A 17295-nucleotide genomic window follows, 5' to 3' on the forward strand; every position below is an offset into this window, starting at 1 on the left:
CTGAGGCAGAGAACCAAAAACTGACAAAAAGACTCTGGATACTTAGAATAAATATTAATTATCAAACTAAAAACCAAAAGGAATGTTAAATAATAAAAAAGAATTCAAGCCCTCTTGAAAAACCCTCTGTCCAAAGCCCAGGACCACGACATTCATAAATAATTTAGGTTTGGAACAACTAAACTTTATTTATTATTTTGATTGTGCTTTTTTCTCCCTAATTGGTTCCATCTGCCGAGGCTTGGCTCAAAACGTGAGGCTTGGATGCCATTATGGCCTTTGGGACTTCTTGGTCACTTTATGGAATATTTGGTGAATTTTCTCAAGCTGCAATCCTTTAAATTTAAATTGTCAACTTCCACGGCTGTGACTATCGAATGTCTCCACATGGGAGTGTTGCAGAAGACATGGGCCTTGGGGAGGGAATATTGGGGTCATGTGGTTTGGAACAGCTGATCCTTGTGCATTCCAAGGCTGTTTAGTGGTTGGTATTTTTATGCCTCAGTAATCTATTGCCTCCCTGTACACCTCAGAAAAATCACAACCAAAACACAAAATAGTCAAATGATATCAACAGGCAAGCACATCTTGAGGAGGAACCTATAAGCGACAGGAAGTGGAAGTGCATAATTTACACTTCCCCCAACACATCCAGAGTATTAGGAGTTCATCATTAATTTATTAAATAAAGTAGATAACAGATATATGTTTATGTGTGTTAAACAAAAACCTTAAGCATAAGAACATATAATGGCAAATCAAAATATTGAAATCAATCTACAAACACAGATTCTGAGAAACAGTAGTTCACTGTGCAACGCAGTGCACCTGCAGATGCTGTTCATTTAAATGTGGTTAAAAGTTGCAAAAGTGAAGCATCTCTGGCAGGTGCTTCAAATCAAACTTTTGAGAAATCCCATGCTGCAACCACTAGATGGCAACAAACCTTGAAAATTAACAAAGTTTATTTGCCCATTTATGGATCAAAATTTGACAGGTTCATTGGGAGCACATGGGATTTTCATCAGTTTGAGCTGGTTTGGGTTGTGGGTCAGTAGAAGTCATAACAGCAGCCTAAGAGAGTTCACTGAAGGATTACTGTTCTTCACAAAGCAGGAAATAAAATTAATCACAACAGGATTAGTCACGGGGGACAAGTAGGGGATGAAGTTAAATTGTATAGCCACATGGAAAACTAATTTAGAGAGAAACATGACTAGGCAAGTTCCAAAGGATGTGAGACCCATGATCCAAACATGGATCCACAAAAAACAAGCACATTCATACACATTCAGTCAGTGACAATTTTCTGCTTCTTAAGACTTACAAGTATTACAGATTTTATTTACCTTTGTGATTTTTCTCATTTTAATTTTTCTACCACAAACAACTGTAAAAATGAAAAAAAACATATCTTTGTAGAATGCAGTTTCTATACTAAATAAATAAAACTTCTCTTCAGATAGATAGATGGATAGATATGTTGAATTGAATTTAAGGGGTAATTTGCTGGTTCACAGTCATGTCCTTGCTCACAAGATAGATATTCGCCGTGTGTATGCATATCAGTGTGTAGGTATGAACATATTTGTGTGTGTGTACATGGGCGACTGACAGGACAGCTACAAGTAAGATGAATATTGCTTTCAATCATTAGACAGAATGCACTGGCCCCCCCGGCCATGAAAATGAATGCTTGTTTACTTTGGAAACATCAGTTTGACAAAACAATCAATTTAAAGGCTTACTTTTTTTAATCTTTTAATAACATTTTGTTTTCATCATTTAAATGATAAGCTGATTTTGATTTAATTCTGTTCAACCAAAGTTACCCAGGATGATAAAGGAGGTGAAAATTTAGTGAATAATAAGTGTGCGACAGTCGTTAAGAGTACTTCTTGCTCTTCTGTGGACTCCACTCTACATTTTGTAGTCAGCACTGTCATATATAACTTTCAATGTATAGCACGGTGCAACTTTCAAGTACAATCTAGAATAATACGAAAACAGTAAGCACTAGCTGATAGAAAGAAAAAGAGCAGAAGTAGATTCTTGTTTCACTACTTAATATTCTACTTTTGTAAAATAACTGGGTATAAAATATTGTTATTAAATTCCCTATACAATTATTACAAACACACAAGCCTTATATAAACTGCATAGACCACCTCACAATTAACTTTATCCATCCAGGTCCAGAGCTGCATCGTCCTCCACCAACAAACTGCAGTATGGACAAACAACTCAAAGGTTCACTTTGAGTTGTTTCAGTAATATTTCTATTTCTGGTAAAAATGCAGAGCTGTCTTTCACAGTGTATGGCTGTGTATACAAATTGATAATGTTAAACATTTTAATTTGCATTACAAGCAACAAGCTGCTTAAACATGTTCACCACTATGTTGTTTATTTTTATAACACTGTATCCTTCCCACTCACGCATCACAGCAGTCTACTGAGTGCCTATTAAACACAGAGCTAAAGCAAATTTTTAGCTCTGTGTTTCTGAAATTAATTTCCGATTTCATTCGACCCTTTACGCTCTCTTGTTTTTAAAAATGTCCCCCGGAGACAAGAGAATACAGATGCTTTCTTATTTTTTCATGTATTATCCACAATTCATGTGTAGGACTGTAGATCAGCCAGTAAATCAACAGTTTTGTTACTATTTTTACTTTGTGAACCAGGACAAAAGAGTTTAAAAAGCAGTACGTTGTCACTGCAGAGTTCATCTTTACATAAATTTATTAGAAAAAAACAGTGTGGGTCAGGGGGCCCAATGACCAAATGGTGGTTAAACAAAAGAAATGGTTTGTTCAAGCTTTTCTGTGCGGGTTTTAGGAAATGTATAAACTTTAAAAAAATGTATTTTTATTACATAGAGTACTAAGTTATTCAGTCGTGCAACTCAAAAAATGACTCAAGAGGTTTAGGAAAACAAGGCCATCCATCAACTTTCTGTGGTCTAACAGAGGCCCCGCACTCCCTCTTTCTAGTGTCCTCTGGTGAACTTGTCAAAACAGAATTACATGTGAGGCTCAATCACTTAAATGTTTAGATGGTAAACCTTTTATCAGCAAGCAGTTCGTTTTCTTTCTAATGTAAACTCCACCTATACCGTTTTATCACTGGTGTGACTCTGTTGCAGAGTAAATTAGAAATAAGGCCATATTGTTAGAGCTTTGGGAGCCTATTATCACTTTGTGGAAGCTAGAGTAACTTTAATCTGTAAATCATACAAGAACTTCTTTCATTGCCCCTCTGCTAACTACTGATAGCAGTGGTTAACTTTGGGACGAGCAATGTTGTGCCACCCTGCTGGGTTTTGCTTTTTTTAAATCAACAGATCCAACATATTTTTATGTACATTGAACCAGCACTAAATTAAGTGGAGAAATGCTAAACATGAACTTTTAGCAAAAGATTGTAACGACTTGGCACACATACTTGATAACAGGTATTAAGTATATGCGTTTGGTTTTTATTGCCCATTTATTGAATGCACATGCACACAGATGGATATTTGGTCGCATGTAATAAAACATGTCACCGTGTGTTAAGCCTTCAGGTTTTCTCAATTAAAAGATATTGCTAATGCATTAGTGCAGGGGTGTGCAATTCCAGGCCCCGAGGCCAGTGTCCTGCAGGTTTTAGATCTCACCTTGGGTCAACACACTGAATCGCAAGATTAGTTCGTTACCAGGCCTCTGGAGAACTTCAGGACATGTTGAGGAGCTAATTTAGCCATTTAAATCAGCTGTGTTGGTTCAAGGACACCTCAAACCTGCAGGGACACCGCCCGTCGAGGCCTGGAGTTGCCCACCCCAGCATTAGTGTCATCATGATGGAAGTAAACACACAAGACTACTGTTGTGTTTATGTACACTTTTATTATCAGCACTTGACAGGTGGCAGTCAGGCAGGACATAAAAAGCCAGATTACTTCTTTGTCTCCTCCTCCTTGGACAGGTTCTTGATGATCTCCTCCTTCTTGGCCTGGAGACGCTCCTCTCGGCGCTTGCGGGCCTCTCTTGTCTTGGAACGACGAGCCTCGGCCTGATCGCTGCAGGACAAACAGGAGAGACACGCGTGTTCATACAGTGCATAATCACAGCCACCACAGCTATTTTACCACAAATGTTTAACATCAGTGTGTTTTCTTTTTAGTTGACTAAATCCTTAAAACTGACACACTAAAGACTGAAAACATCCTGTATGTAAGGGCGGAACAAAAACACTGATCTTTTAGTTCTTCCCTCACAACTGCTAAATTATATAAAGATGCAGGTATAATCAACACAATCCACAGATCATTAGCATTGCTAACACCCAGCAAACACAACTCCTAACGATCTATCGTAACCAACCCTCTGCACTTAAGCTGCACAGGCAGCAGATCACTTTCTCTAACAGACTGATTCAGTTTTTTTGTCACAAGAACAGACACCAGAAATCTTTCAGACCTCAAGCAGTAACTCTCCACAGAGTACATCTGTGTAGCAGATAAATCTCTGCTCTTGTCTGAAGAGCTTTATTTCAACCCTCCACGGCTACTTGTGCTTCTGTATTTATCGAGCCATTTTACTTCAGGTTTTGCCCTGCAGTTGATTTAGATTTTAATTTGCTGAGCTTATTCATTTCTATTTTAGCCTTTCTTTTGACTTTACTGAACTGTTTTGTTTCATCTTTCTAGACTTTTCGTGGTCAGGGCACATATTTTGACCTGGGCTTTCAAAACAATCCAGATGCCACAAATAGGCGTCACTGTGCCAAATAAAGATGTAAAAATACTTACGCCAGGAGCTTCTTGCGGGCCTTGTCTGCCTTCAGCTTGTGAATGTGCTCCATAAGGATGCGCTTGTTCTTGAACACATTACCCTTAGCCCTCAGGTAGAGGCTGTGGTACCTGAAACGGATCATGTGGAAAATAAATGAAGGGCATCACAATTAAATAAAAACAAAACAAAAACAACAAGAACAAGAACAACGCCCACCCACACAAAGTGAGGGGCAAAGGATTTAAAAACAGATTCTTTAACCCAAGAATAATTCTATAAATACCAGCACGTTTCACTGAGTTGACTTTATTAACTAAAAATCAACTAGATTTCAGAGTGTCCAGAGAGTCTTTATTTAACCACTGCAGAACCTACATGTGCCTGTCAATCTTCTTGGACTCCCTGTAGCGACGCAGCAGACGACGCAAGATCCTCATGCGGCGCATCCAGGTCAGCTTCTCGGGCATACGAGCGTTGGCAGTACCCTTTCTCTTACCTGGACACGCAATAAAAAGACACATCAAGTACCAATGATAACGCAAACAAAATTTAAATTAGCTTTGTCGTTCAATATCATCTTAAAAATGTAATCAATTTCTGCTTTGCAAGTTTTAACCTACCGTAGCCTGTGTGTCTTCCCTTGCGACGCGCCAGTGTGTTCTTGCGGCAGCGGGCCCTGGAGTGGACCGTAACAGGTTTGCGGATGATAAGACCATCCTTTACCAGTTTACGGATCTGCTGGCCTGAAAATAAAGGAAATAAAGTGAGACGATGGGATGCAATGAATACCACCTGTGCGGTTTCTACCTATCAAAGCAGTGCTGAGTATGATCCTCGGATATCCACAATTCATTTCCACCACAAAAAAACAAACAAACTAGAAAGTAGAACTGCTCCAGAGCGCTTATGCTGCAGTTAAATACTAGATTACGTACATCACTTCATACTCATGTCACTGACTCATATTGGTTTAATATTGCTCCAGTAAAGCAAAAAAAAGATCATAATTGTTTTGGTCAACACTGTAATGAATTACTTAACAAGCATTAACCTAACAAACTATTAAATTATTGAAATTTTAGAAAATGAAACTAAGATTAAAATCCCACGGTTCTCTCAGCATCAGTATTAAGAGTACATACTGTCTAATTTCTGCAGTACATGAAACAGCAGTATGACCTAAAGAGACTGATGTATAGTTGAAACACTAGTTTGTTTTTTTTTTAATTAATATTAGTGAAGTGTAAATACAAATATTTAGCAGCTCCACATAAATCCCTTCAGAAGGGCGTCTGACGTAAAAACCCTGCCAAATCAAACTGAGGAGGCCTGCTACATTAGTTTGTGTGTTGATACACATTAACACTGGAGTTCACCTGTAAGATTGTGATGTTATAAATTCCCTGTGCAAATTAAGTATGCAGGGCACTTAATTTATTTAGCTGAGCTGATCCTCTGGCTCAGTTTTGGTCACACACGTGTAGATAACTTTGCATGAGCCGGTGAACTTTTAAACTGAGCCGCTAACAAGGCTTAAAGGACAAACTACAAAACGACTTTTTGTTCTGCTTACGGGAGTTGGCGTTGGCGATCTCGTTGGTCTCATTGGGGTCCAGCCAGACCTTCTTCTTGCCGCAGCGTAGTACGCTGGAGGCCAGCCTCTTCTGGAGCCTGAGCATGCTGCGGGAGGCACAAACAACCACCGGTCAGAATTACAGCTGCGATTAGACCCCCAAAATTTGTTTCGGTAGTCTTAAAAGCAGAATATCTTTTTAAGGCTGTAAAAGTGTTGTTAACACACCAAAGAATTACGAGAGGATTAGTTAAAGGCTAGCTGTACGGCTAACTACCAGCCGGGTTGACAACATGGCCTCTGCGTCTGCTACATCGTGTTACACAAAGCACCGTAAAAACATGCCATGCTAACTTTGGACAGATCAATAAACTTTATATATTGATAAAAAGGGACTTTGCGTGTCTTAACAAAATGGTATGATACTGAAAGCTGCGCATTTTAACGCTTAAATTTTGACTTTTACTATGGAATCGCCTCGGCTCCTACCTCATGGCTGCTACTTCAGTAGGAAAAGGAAGGCTTCAGAGACGGACCGGAAGCTACCATTTCTGAGGAGAGTCCATCTCTGATCTGTGAAACAGCTCGATGTCGACCCATACAATAATGGACATTATTATCACTTTAATTTTTACATAATGTTACTATATATCCATATTGGAGCAATAAATACATAGGAAAGTGACATAGAGAAAGAAAGTCTTTATCGCATTTTAAAAGTTTATATCGGTGACATCCCCTTTTGCCAAATAATGGCACTGCCCAGCATTAATGCACTGCATTATGGGTGGAGAGGTAATTGGGTGTTTTCTGACGTTACACCACATGATAGCGGTGTTGAGACACAAAAACTCGAACAAACCATGAACGTTAAAAAATATTTAAATACATTTTTCTATTCTTAGTTTCACTTTGAATCCTAAAGGTTTGTTTTTCCTTTAAAAAAAAAAAAGACAGCCCCCTTTTATCATCCTGCAAGTGGCGTTACGTTCGAGTCAATGAAAGGACAACGTAACTAAAATGACAATGACATTTTTTTTTAATATTAAAAAAATAATATGAGATATAGTAGTATATCATCAAGTCATTAAACGTCTGGAATATTGATCTGGTCATATTAGCTGTTGTTAATCAGTTTCAGCTGCTTTGGTGATAATCAAACCAACAACAGGTGCACTAGATGAGAAGCAATGAGACATAACCCCTGAACAGGAATGATGTTACAGGTCACTGACAATTTTTCACTCCTCATCTTATCTTTTGACTCTTTTTTCAGTAAGCTCGCATTTGACTAGGGTCAGTGTTAAGATAAAGGCAAAACCTGGACCATACCGAAGTGGCACAGGTATGGTCCAGGTTTTGACGTCAAGTCCTCAGGCCACCATCATGAGGAGTATTTGTGATTGCTTAGGCAGAGGCATTAACACCAGTGGCCCGCTGAAGATCATTTTGTAGGGCTCTCACAGTGCTCATTCTGTTGCTTTAACAAAAGAGCAGACACTGGTCATTCAGATGGTTTAAGGACCTTCTTCAGTTCTGTCTAGCTCTTCAGAGAGCAACTGCCTGTCTCCTGGAATCTCCTCCATACTTTTGAGACTATGTTGGGAGAGACTGCAAACCTTCTGGCAATGGCATCCTCTAATGAGCCCTGTGCCTCTCACATATCAGAGTAGGTTCACACTGAGCACACGTGATAGATCTGGAAGTGTCTGGAGAAGCTGTGGAGAACATTATGCTGCCTGTTACATTATTCTTCATGACTGGTTTGGTGGTGGTCAGTGATTTTGTGGAGAGACATATCCATACAAGAACACACAGTGCTGGTGCAGTAGGCCCTGGGTTCCTCTTGGTGCATAACAACGCCCAACCACGTGGAAACAGTATGCACTCTCACCTGACTTAAATCCAGTTGAACACATCTGGGTCATTATCTTTCTGTCCATCTAAAACCACCAAGTTGCACTCAGACAGTCCAAGATCTCAGTGATGGCTTGGTTCAGATATGGGAGAATATCCAACCAGAATGCATCCTTCATTTATTAGTTTAGCTTTTCTCACAACATTGTCAGACATGCACACAAACACGTAGGAACCATACAAACTACTGAGTACCATTTTGAGTTGCTGCAATAAAATTTTGACAAAACAGACTAGCCTGAGGTATCACTGTTCACTTAGATTTTTTTTTTTTTTGGTTATCTTTGAATTTAGCCCTCTGTAGGTTGATCATTTTCACTGACATCAAACAATGTGGTCTCCTTTTGTTCCATAACCAGTGTAGAAAAATAATTGCTATTTCCAACAGAAAGAAATTGCAAGGAGAAACGTTTCCCATAATATTGCACAAAATATAATTATCTTCACACTGTCTGAACTGTGAGTGATGTAGTGTGAAATTCACCATGTAAAGGTGTAAAAGCCACTGAGTAAATAATTAACCTGCTGAGTAAAATAGCAAAAGTGTGATTGAGAACCAGGAGTGTCAAGAATGACAAATAAAGATCATTTTCAGCTACTTGAAAACATAGTTTGAGCTTTGTTATTCTACTAGAAGCAGTCTTTGGAAGATGGGTACACTGTGCTCATAAAGGGATGAACATGGTCAGCAACAATACTCAAGTAGGGTGGTATTTAAATAATGTATAATGGGCACAAAATGTGCCACAAAGTATCCCCCATACCATCACATCACCGCCAGCAACCTGAACCATTGATATACAGGATGGGCCATTTATATGGATACAGCGTAATAAAATGGGAATGGTTGGTGATATTAAAGTCCTGTTTGTGGCACATTAGTATATGTGAGGGGGCAAACTCCTCAAGATGGGTGGTGACCATGGTGGCCATTTAGAAGTCGGCCATCTTGGATAAAACTTTTATTTTTTCAATAGGAAGAGGGCCATGTGACACATCAAACTTATTGGTAATGTCACAAGAAAAACAATGGTGTGCTTGGTTTCAACGTAACTTTATTCTTTCATGAGTTATTTACAAGTTTCTCTTTGTTCACAGCCATTGACATGTCGAAGAGGTTAACACGTGAGGAGCGGATCGAAATTGTGTTGATATCTGGTGAACGCAGTAACCGGGTCATTGCAGCAGATTTCAATGCAAGAAACCCTACGAGACCACCCATCTCCCATGCTACAGTTAGCAAACTGCTTGCTAATTTTCGTCCAAAATGCAGCTGCTCGCCTTCTTACCAGAACCCATAAGCTGAAGCATATCTCCCCTGTTCTGGCCTCCCTTCACTGGCTTCCTTTGTGTCTTTAAGAATTTATTGTATGTTTTTCAACCCCTTAACGGATTAATATTACCTTGCTGATCTTTTAACACTTATATATCAACTTATATATGAGTGTCTTCTTTAAAAATAAAGTTGGTTAGTGAGTGGGATTCTTGTGAATAGACTTACAAAAAATAGCCATCTGATACATTACCATTTGACCGGCCACTTAGTAAGAATGCTGTTATAGTATCCTCTGCTTTTCATCCACACCAGGAGCAGCAGCCCATCACTATGGCAACGCTGCAAACCTGTTGTGTGGGTGAATGAGGACCACTTGTGTGACTTCTTCACCTCAGGTAATACGAGTGAAAATCACCATCTGAGGGGGAAGTTCAACACAAAGTACTAGATCATCAACTCTCCTCCTCACTGCAGAGGAATGTGTCATCCAGCAAGAGAGAAAACAATCTATAAACTCCATGAACTTTGTGTTGGGCCACTGTCTGCCCGGGAAGAGAGGCAATATAGCTCATCTGAACTGCCATGGCTTTTGGAGGCCTCGGTGCGTAGTCTCTGATGTCCTCTGGTGCAAATAACACCCCAGTTTGGGTTACGTTTTTGCTTTGCAGGGGAAACAAAAATGCCTTTCCTTAACAAATATCAAACAAAAGGCTGCTCATTTGCAATGCAATCTTGCATCTAATTAGCATTATCGGAACCTAATGCTTCAAACAAATTATAATAATGCCAATCTTGATTCTATCTAATAATTCAGTAAATGTGTATAGATGTACAATGAGCATCTCTCATTTCTTCAGAATCCACAGCTTAGAATAAATAAGTGTTTCCACAGCATTTGTTCAATCACTCCTGACTGAGACATATTTTCAACTTTAAATCAGCCCTGCACTCTTGCTTCCCTCAAGATTTGAATCCCTGCCATTAAGAGATGCAATTAATTGGCTGTTGTTATACTGTAACATTTAATGGGTCAAAAAGTATTGATTTGTCTTCTGTAGTATCAACATCACTGAAAGTCTCTCTTCACTGAGCCAGTAGGGAATCTACTGAATCCTCCTATCAGCTGCTACAGTGAATTATATTTTTAATGTTGAAATCATCAGGATGTCAATCATAGTGAGTTTGAACTCCTATCTGTGAGATTTTATTCATATTGTTCATGAAATCATCACTCACATAAAAGGACACAAAACACAGCAGGCAGAAACCAAAGAGCCGAGAAAATCACCGTGTACTGAATTAAAATGTCATGGCTGCACATTTATTATAGTGTTGATCTATGTGGAAAAGTAGATGGATACTAGAGCTGACTACCTTGAGCTACCTTGGGTAGCAGTAGAGAGATTAAAAAAAAACACGAGAGGCTAGATAGAAAGTCCTGCTCTCCTGCTGCACATTATGTTCTTCTTGAAGGAGGATGTCAGCCAATTGCTGCAGGAGAGTTAAAGGGACTGTTCATAGACATGACTACCATAATTTCAGTAAATATGTAAAATATGATAAAATATGAATATAAGTAAAATATGATCCTATTTTGTTTCTTCCTCCTATGCAAAACTGAGCTGAACTGAAGTATGAGCTGCAGCCGCAGAGGACGATCTTGTGGGTGTTCAGTCCGATGGCATAAACTCGAATCAGGACGTCACACTGATTTTCCCCCCAGAAGGGCTTTATCAAAGACTGCTGCAGGTGTGGGGTTCATTTTCCTTTATGACTGGTTGATATGAGAGGAGGAGGTGGATGAATCATCCCTTTGTTTATTCAGATTTACACAGATATCATCAATGCTCTGTGAACTCAGTGTTTATTACACTTCCGTGACTGTCGTCATCTAAAACTCATCAACACCCTAACGATAATTTTGGGAACCGGCTGCTCATTTCGATTTCAGCCATGCACTTGAGGTGGGAATAATTCGCTATAACAGTTGGCCGTATAAACATCTGAAAATGCCACACTGAATAATATGCAGGAATCAAATACCAAATGGACCCTCAGAGACTTGCACTTGCACTTGACTTTTTATAGCCTTTTAAGGTGTTTCGGGTCCTTTTTTAGGGGACACTCTTTGACTTTACAATCTCCATGAAGTATCACAGAAATGTGGAAGTTTGCATCAATAGATGTGAGTTAAAACTGCATGATGAGCTTCAGCGAACAGCTAAAAAGGAGAAAAAACAGAGCAGTAAGACTTTCGGGTGAGTTTTGACGTCAGTCAAAGGTTCAGCAGAAAACAAGCACATGCACTCTCGGTGGGGATAGGTGAAAAAAAGGTTCACAGTTCTTCTCTTTTTTTTTTTATTCTGAGCTTATTCACAAAAGCCACTAAAGAGTTTTAGAGTAGTAGCACAAGGTGAACAAATAGATTAAAAAGAAAGGCATCTTTCAGGATATCAGATATTTGATTTCCAGCTAACTTAGCATATCTTCATCGTGGCTCCGTCGAAAAATTGGCAGAAGAAGTGAAAATTCTTATTGTGAGACTTCATGAAGATGTAAAAATTCTAAAGGAAGACCAGTAGCTATTTTTTTTTTTTTTTAAATGGTCCACTAAGCCATAGTGCCTTTATAGCCACACTGACTGTACTCTTAAAATGATGTCCCCAACAATGCACTGCTTGAACAACAAGTCCTGAAAAACAGATTCTTTATTTCTTTAGATCTGGCACAGAGACAGCATCAGACAGCATGAAAAAAACATTTTGAGATTAAACTTTTCTAAAGATCTTGAATAGTATAAATATGTTTTTTGGTCAGATTCAGTATACAAGACCTTTATTGTCAGTGTGGAAGCAACGTCACATAATGTATAGGAACAGAAGTGTTGGACCACACCACTTGATCTTTCAATTAAAGCAAAGCAAGGTGGATATTTTTAGGAACCAAAGCAACTCAGACACAAAGTGGGAGATTAAATAAAGTTAGTGGGTCCCTAACTAGTGTGCAAAAGTGGCCAACCATCTGCTGACAGAGTTCTAAATGTTCTCTGTCTTTAACATCAGCAGAAAAACTGTGCACCAGGTGCTTCATGGCATGGGTGTCCATGGCTAAGTAGCTTCTGGTGCACAGTTTTTGTCATACACCGGTAAAATTGAACATAAGAATATTGCACATCAGGACTGTACACGAAGTACAGTTCAGTGGTGTTGCAGCTGTTGTGAAGAATTTGAGTTTCAATCTGTTTGTGGATGCTTTTATAGCACTAAAGCACCCGCCTGCTGCAAGGAACTTGAACAAATGGTGTCCAGCATGTGTCTTTGTGAAGTTGCTCAGCACTCTTCAAGCAGTGAGTGATGCAGAGATGTTCCAGAGATGGCTGGCAACAATGTTTTGTGCTGTTTTCAAAAGACACTGGAGTGGCTTTTTGTCAGCTTTGGTGCTGCTACCCTACCAGGCTTTCATGCAGCTTGTGAGCGCAGTCTGTAAAATTTGGCAAGCCATTATGGGGGGGAGTTGGCTCTCTTTGACTTTTTTAATAAATAAAGGTGTCATCATCCCAGGAAAGGTGCTCAGTGATGTGAACCCCCCAGAAACCAGAAGCGGAGGGCTCTTTTTATAGTCTCTGTATTGATGTATAGAGGTGTCTGTGGTTTTCTGTGTAGTCCTTGTTTGGTGGCATATTTGGTGTGATCATGTCCATGATTTCCTCAGTAAGTGCATGCTAATAATTCTTTATTACTGAGGTGGGAGTACTGTACAATAAAGTTGTTGGGGTTTTTTTAATATATCAAAATACTAGCGGACAAGAGAGTAGCAGAGGAGGAATATTCCAACATCCAAAAGCACATTGCCAAAAAAAGAATTTCTAAAAAAGAAGAAACTAAGAACTGTGACCTGCTGCCTGAGTCGAGTTCAGCAGAACACTTTCGCAGCATTTTAAAGAGAAAGACAAACCAACCAAACCCTTCAGCAAAGAGGGTTTAAAAAATTGTTTGAACAGCGGAACAGCAACAGTTCTTCATAGATCTGTACTGTCCTGCATGTCAAAGACAATTGAATCTGTCATCAAAAGCAAAGGCAGAACAGGATGCAAATTAATGAAAAAAATAAAAGATTTAAGTAATTAAAGTTGTACTGTTACACTGAGTTCCTACTGTGGAGCCTGCACTTATTACAGTAAATGCAGTTAAATCAAATCAAATCATGAGACTGCAAAAGTTTCCCCTCAACTCATGTGTCATGCTTCTGTTACTGGCTTCCATCTAATGTCTGTCCAACAGATACATTTAATATCGGGGCCTTAGGCTAAATAACGCCATCAAAAAGTCAAATCTGAGCAATTGATAGGTGGCAAAAACTTTGCTTTCACTTTCGGCCTAAAACAATGCGCCTTAATAAACCAGGTGCATGCTACCTGCTCAGCATCAAATGACAAATCGGGAAATAGCTAGCTGAAGAGCTGGTTAAGGCATGGATGTTTTTAAGTTAGAGGACAACAAAGATAAAAGGTATTGTTTACTGGATGTGTACTCATGGGATGGTTTGCCTATGCATCTGCCCACAAGTGATGATTTGCATTTAGCTGTCCACTCATTTATGTCTTTTCTGTTGTTGTTCCAACTCCAAGAGACCAAAATTATGTTTAGTTTGATGATTTTGAAAGCTTTAAGTTAATCATTTAAACTTAAAACTGTGAGATGATAGTGATTAGTTTTTAAAAAAAATATGTCTGTATTTAGCTAGGTAAAGCTAAATTTGGGCCCCGGCTCCCTCCTAGCAAATCAGACAGTCTTACCTGCTCCTGGGTCAGCATTATAGCTCAAAGTTTATTTATTTTATTTTATTTATTTATTTTACCCAAGGCCACATCAACATCATTCTCCTCTTCTTCAAATCATAGAGACGTAAGGCATTGAGCCTCCCTGCTGCTTCAACAAACTAGCTGTCAAATTGAACTATTCTCACCCCCCATTACAGCCCCGCAGGACCTTTGATTCCTGGATCCCGGTGCGGAGACCAGTGGCTCAGCTTGACAGCCTATCCACACCCACAGCATCCATCGCTGCGGCTCGCTTCTCTCCATCAATCGATAAATGAGGGTGGGGTCTGTTCAGTGGGGCGTGGATCTCGGCTTCCAGCTGGAGTCTGTTGAGTTGAGCGCACACAAGGAAAAGAATCGACGTCAAGACAGAAAGAGAAACACAGAAACCCGAGAGTAGTTAGAAGATCCTGCCTTCAAAATAAAAGCCTGCCTGCGCTAGGTCGACTGATTTTGTAGCTATTAGTTTCTACTGTTACATCTTTCACAAATATAAATTTAACAAAACTGGCACCATGTATTAGTTTTAGCACAAGTGTTTTGCATTGTTTACACAGTGCAAACAGTGAAAAAAAAACATATTGTACATAACCTTGATGTTGATAGGCAGGTTGTTTCAAGTCTCAGCTAGGGAACAGTTCTTCATCTGTTTCGGGACTCATTGTTCTTTTTTTTTCAGCTGAGTGTAATTCGTTATGGCCAGCGTTGGGGTTATTATTCCAAAAATGTGACATATTACATGTTAATTACATACTTTTAAAAAGAAAAAGCCCAAGTAACACACTACGCCAAATACGGCTTATGACTGGTTTTATGTTTGGGCCGAGTAAACCCAGGACCAATCAGGTCCCTGGAATCAAAAGTAGAGCAACACTTTGCATTACCGATGCCTTTGAACATTTTGCTAACCTTGAAAGCGCATAAGGACCACAGGGGTCAAAGTTCATAGGTCGTGCTGGATCAGATGTCCCCAAAGCATCCCTTAGTTGCTCTGCTGTGTGTTCAGGCTGTTGGTGAGCTCTTTGCAAAAGCTGGTTCTGCCAGAGGTCTCTTACTGTGAAAAGGGAGTTCTGTCTCCCCACCACTGCCAAATTTATTTCTCTCTAATATTCTACAACCTTTACCTTATTATACATAACAAACGTAGTTTTGAACATGTGCTATGCGGAATAAACATCGAAAACTTTCAAACAGGTAAAAATAACAATACTTGTAGTGACGCTTCTTTCCTATTCAAAGAATTTTGTTTTGAAAGCAGGATAACCGGATGTACCCGTGCGTCACACCCATAACTTGACTCTTGTGTAAAAGCCTGGTGCGACAGTGTGTAACGCTATAGGCTGGAAGGAGGCAGCTGTTGCCATTATATTATCAACCAGCTTAGACGCATCAGCGGCTTCATTCTCTCCGAAGAAAAAAAAAAAAAAAGATGAGTCGATCGACACCATCGTAAACACACGAAACTAGAAACTGAAAATAGATTTTTAAAAAGTTAAATCAAATGGTACAGAAAAGTAGTATGTCCAGGACGCCTTCGACCTCAACCCAGGAGATCCAAATGGACATGTTCGACCATCACCCACACACACAGGTAAGACCAAGACACGGGAAGAGGGTAAAGCGTAAATATTATGGGAGTATTATGTTAAAAATCCCACGTCTACTATTTTGAATTCATACTCTACATGATGCTGGTGAACATTAAAGCTGCTGCACTTCTGAAGATTAACAGGTTGTTCTCCAATTAAGTCGATAAATTTAGCTTCGGGGTGTCGAGACGCTCGTGTACGTTGCACGGATGAATTTAGTCAAATTAATGATTTTAAGAAGAAGTGAAATGGATGAAATATTCTAGTTTTTTCTCACTACGGATTTTGATTTATAGCTACATCCTTGTTCTGTGTTTAATTTCTTCTGGCGTTAATAAGTCTGTGCTATGTAACTGTGATGTGACGCTTGTTTATATGCCGTCTGACCAGAGGGTTCCCAGGAAAACCACGCCTTTGTTTAATTGATGTCTAATTATCGAGTAACATGTTGAATTGACCAGCTTCTTCCTTTTTTGCGGGGGGAATTTAATAATTTCCATAAATGAAAGAGCGACTTGAGTTTTTCATAGGTGGAGTTGTTTTATGTTGTTGACATTTTTCCCATTTTGTAACCCCTCCTCCCAAAATACCAAAAAACAAACAAACAAACATAAAATAAAATAATAATAACTCATTGATAGCCTTTATCTCCCCATGATGTCACCTGTTTTACAGCCACAAATACAGAGTGGCTTAGGAAGTGACATGACGTTGTGGGCATGTTTAGACATAAATGGATGACAAAAAAAGAAAAAGAAGATGAGAATATCTAGAACAAACACACCCACGCTGGGCTCAGTCATTATCTCTCTGGAGAAGGGGGGGGAAAAAACAGAACACCTCACTATCACAGACAACCAGCGCTTCAAACCCTGCCAAGTCCCACTCTCTCCTCTTTACTCCCACTTCTCCCCCTCAGCTCTCCATCCACTTTGAATGTGCCACTATGCCCATCCTGCTCTCGCCTTCTCACCTCATGTGAGATGTCTGTTTTTAGAAATCAGATCTTTATCTGCTGAGAGGCTGTGGTGAGAAGCAGATGGGCACGGCCCTTGTGCCAGGCAGATTAGATGTAAAGTTCATGTTGACCTGCAGTGGGCTACGCTGTTATATGCGCTTGTGTTTCTGCTGTAGAGAGAGAAGAAGAAGAAGAAAAAAAGACACATTTCTAATATCCTGCAGGAAATGGCCAGAGTTCTCTCACCAGCCAGTTCTTTAACACAGAAGAAGAAATGAACTGTGTGCCGAGAAATTATCCCGTTTCGGAGCCTGAGGGCAGCTTAGATTAAAGATTGTGTCTGCTGACCGCTGTCACATTGCAGATCAGTTGGGCTCTCTGAGCA

General features: G+C 39.6%; 2 protein-coding genes across 4 annotated transcripts in view; one reads left to right on the forward strand and one right to left on the reverse strand.

The window, feature by feature from the left end:
* Positions 1 to 3870: 3870 nt before the first annotated feature.
* On the reverse strand, positions 3871 to 6912 carry rpl19 (ribosomal protein L19). Its single transcript, XM_006798298.2, has 6 exons — positions 6841 to 6912; positions 6352 to 6458; positions 5399 to 5521; positions 5154 to 5274; positions 4796 to 4906; positions 3871 to 4063 (listed from the first exon to the last, which is right to left on the reverse strand). Exons 1-6 carry the CDS (start codon positions 6843 to 6845, stop codon positions 3940 to 3942), a joined length of 591 nt encoding a protein of 196 aa, XP_006798361.1. The 5' UTR covers positions 6846 to 6912; the 3' UTR covers positions 3871 to 3939.
* Positions 6913 to 15694: 8782 nt separating this feature from the next.
* The window catches only part of cacnb1 (calcium voltage-gated channel auxiliary subunit beta 1), a 39648-nt gene continuing 38047 nt past the window's right edge, over positions 15695 to 17295 (forward strand). For all 3 annotated transcript variants that reach the window (XM_035910897.2, XM_087839972.1, XM_087839974.1), the window contains exon 1: positions 15695 to 15954. In XM_035910897.2, coding sequence (XP_035766790.2) covers positions 15865 to 15954 — 90 coding nt within the window. In that variant the 5' untranslated portion in view covers positions 15695 to 15864. The remainder of the gene's footprint in view (positions 15955 to 17295) is intronic.

The sequence above is a fragment of the Neolamprologus brichardi genome, chromosome 4 (genome assembly GCF_056152115.1).
Source record: "Neolamprologus brichardi isolate AB-2024 chromosome 4, ASM5615211v1, whole genome shotgun sequence".
In the NCBI taxonomy this organism is placed as follows: domain Eukaryota; kingdom Metazoa; phylum Chordata; class Actinopteri; order Cichliformes; family Cichlidae; genus Neolamprologus; species Neolamprologus brichardi.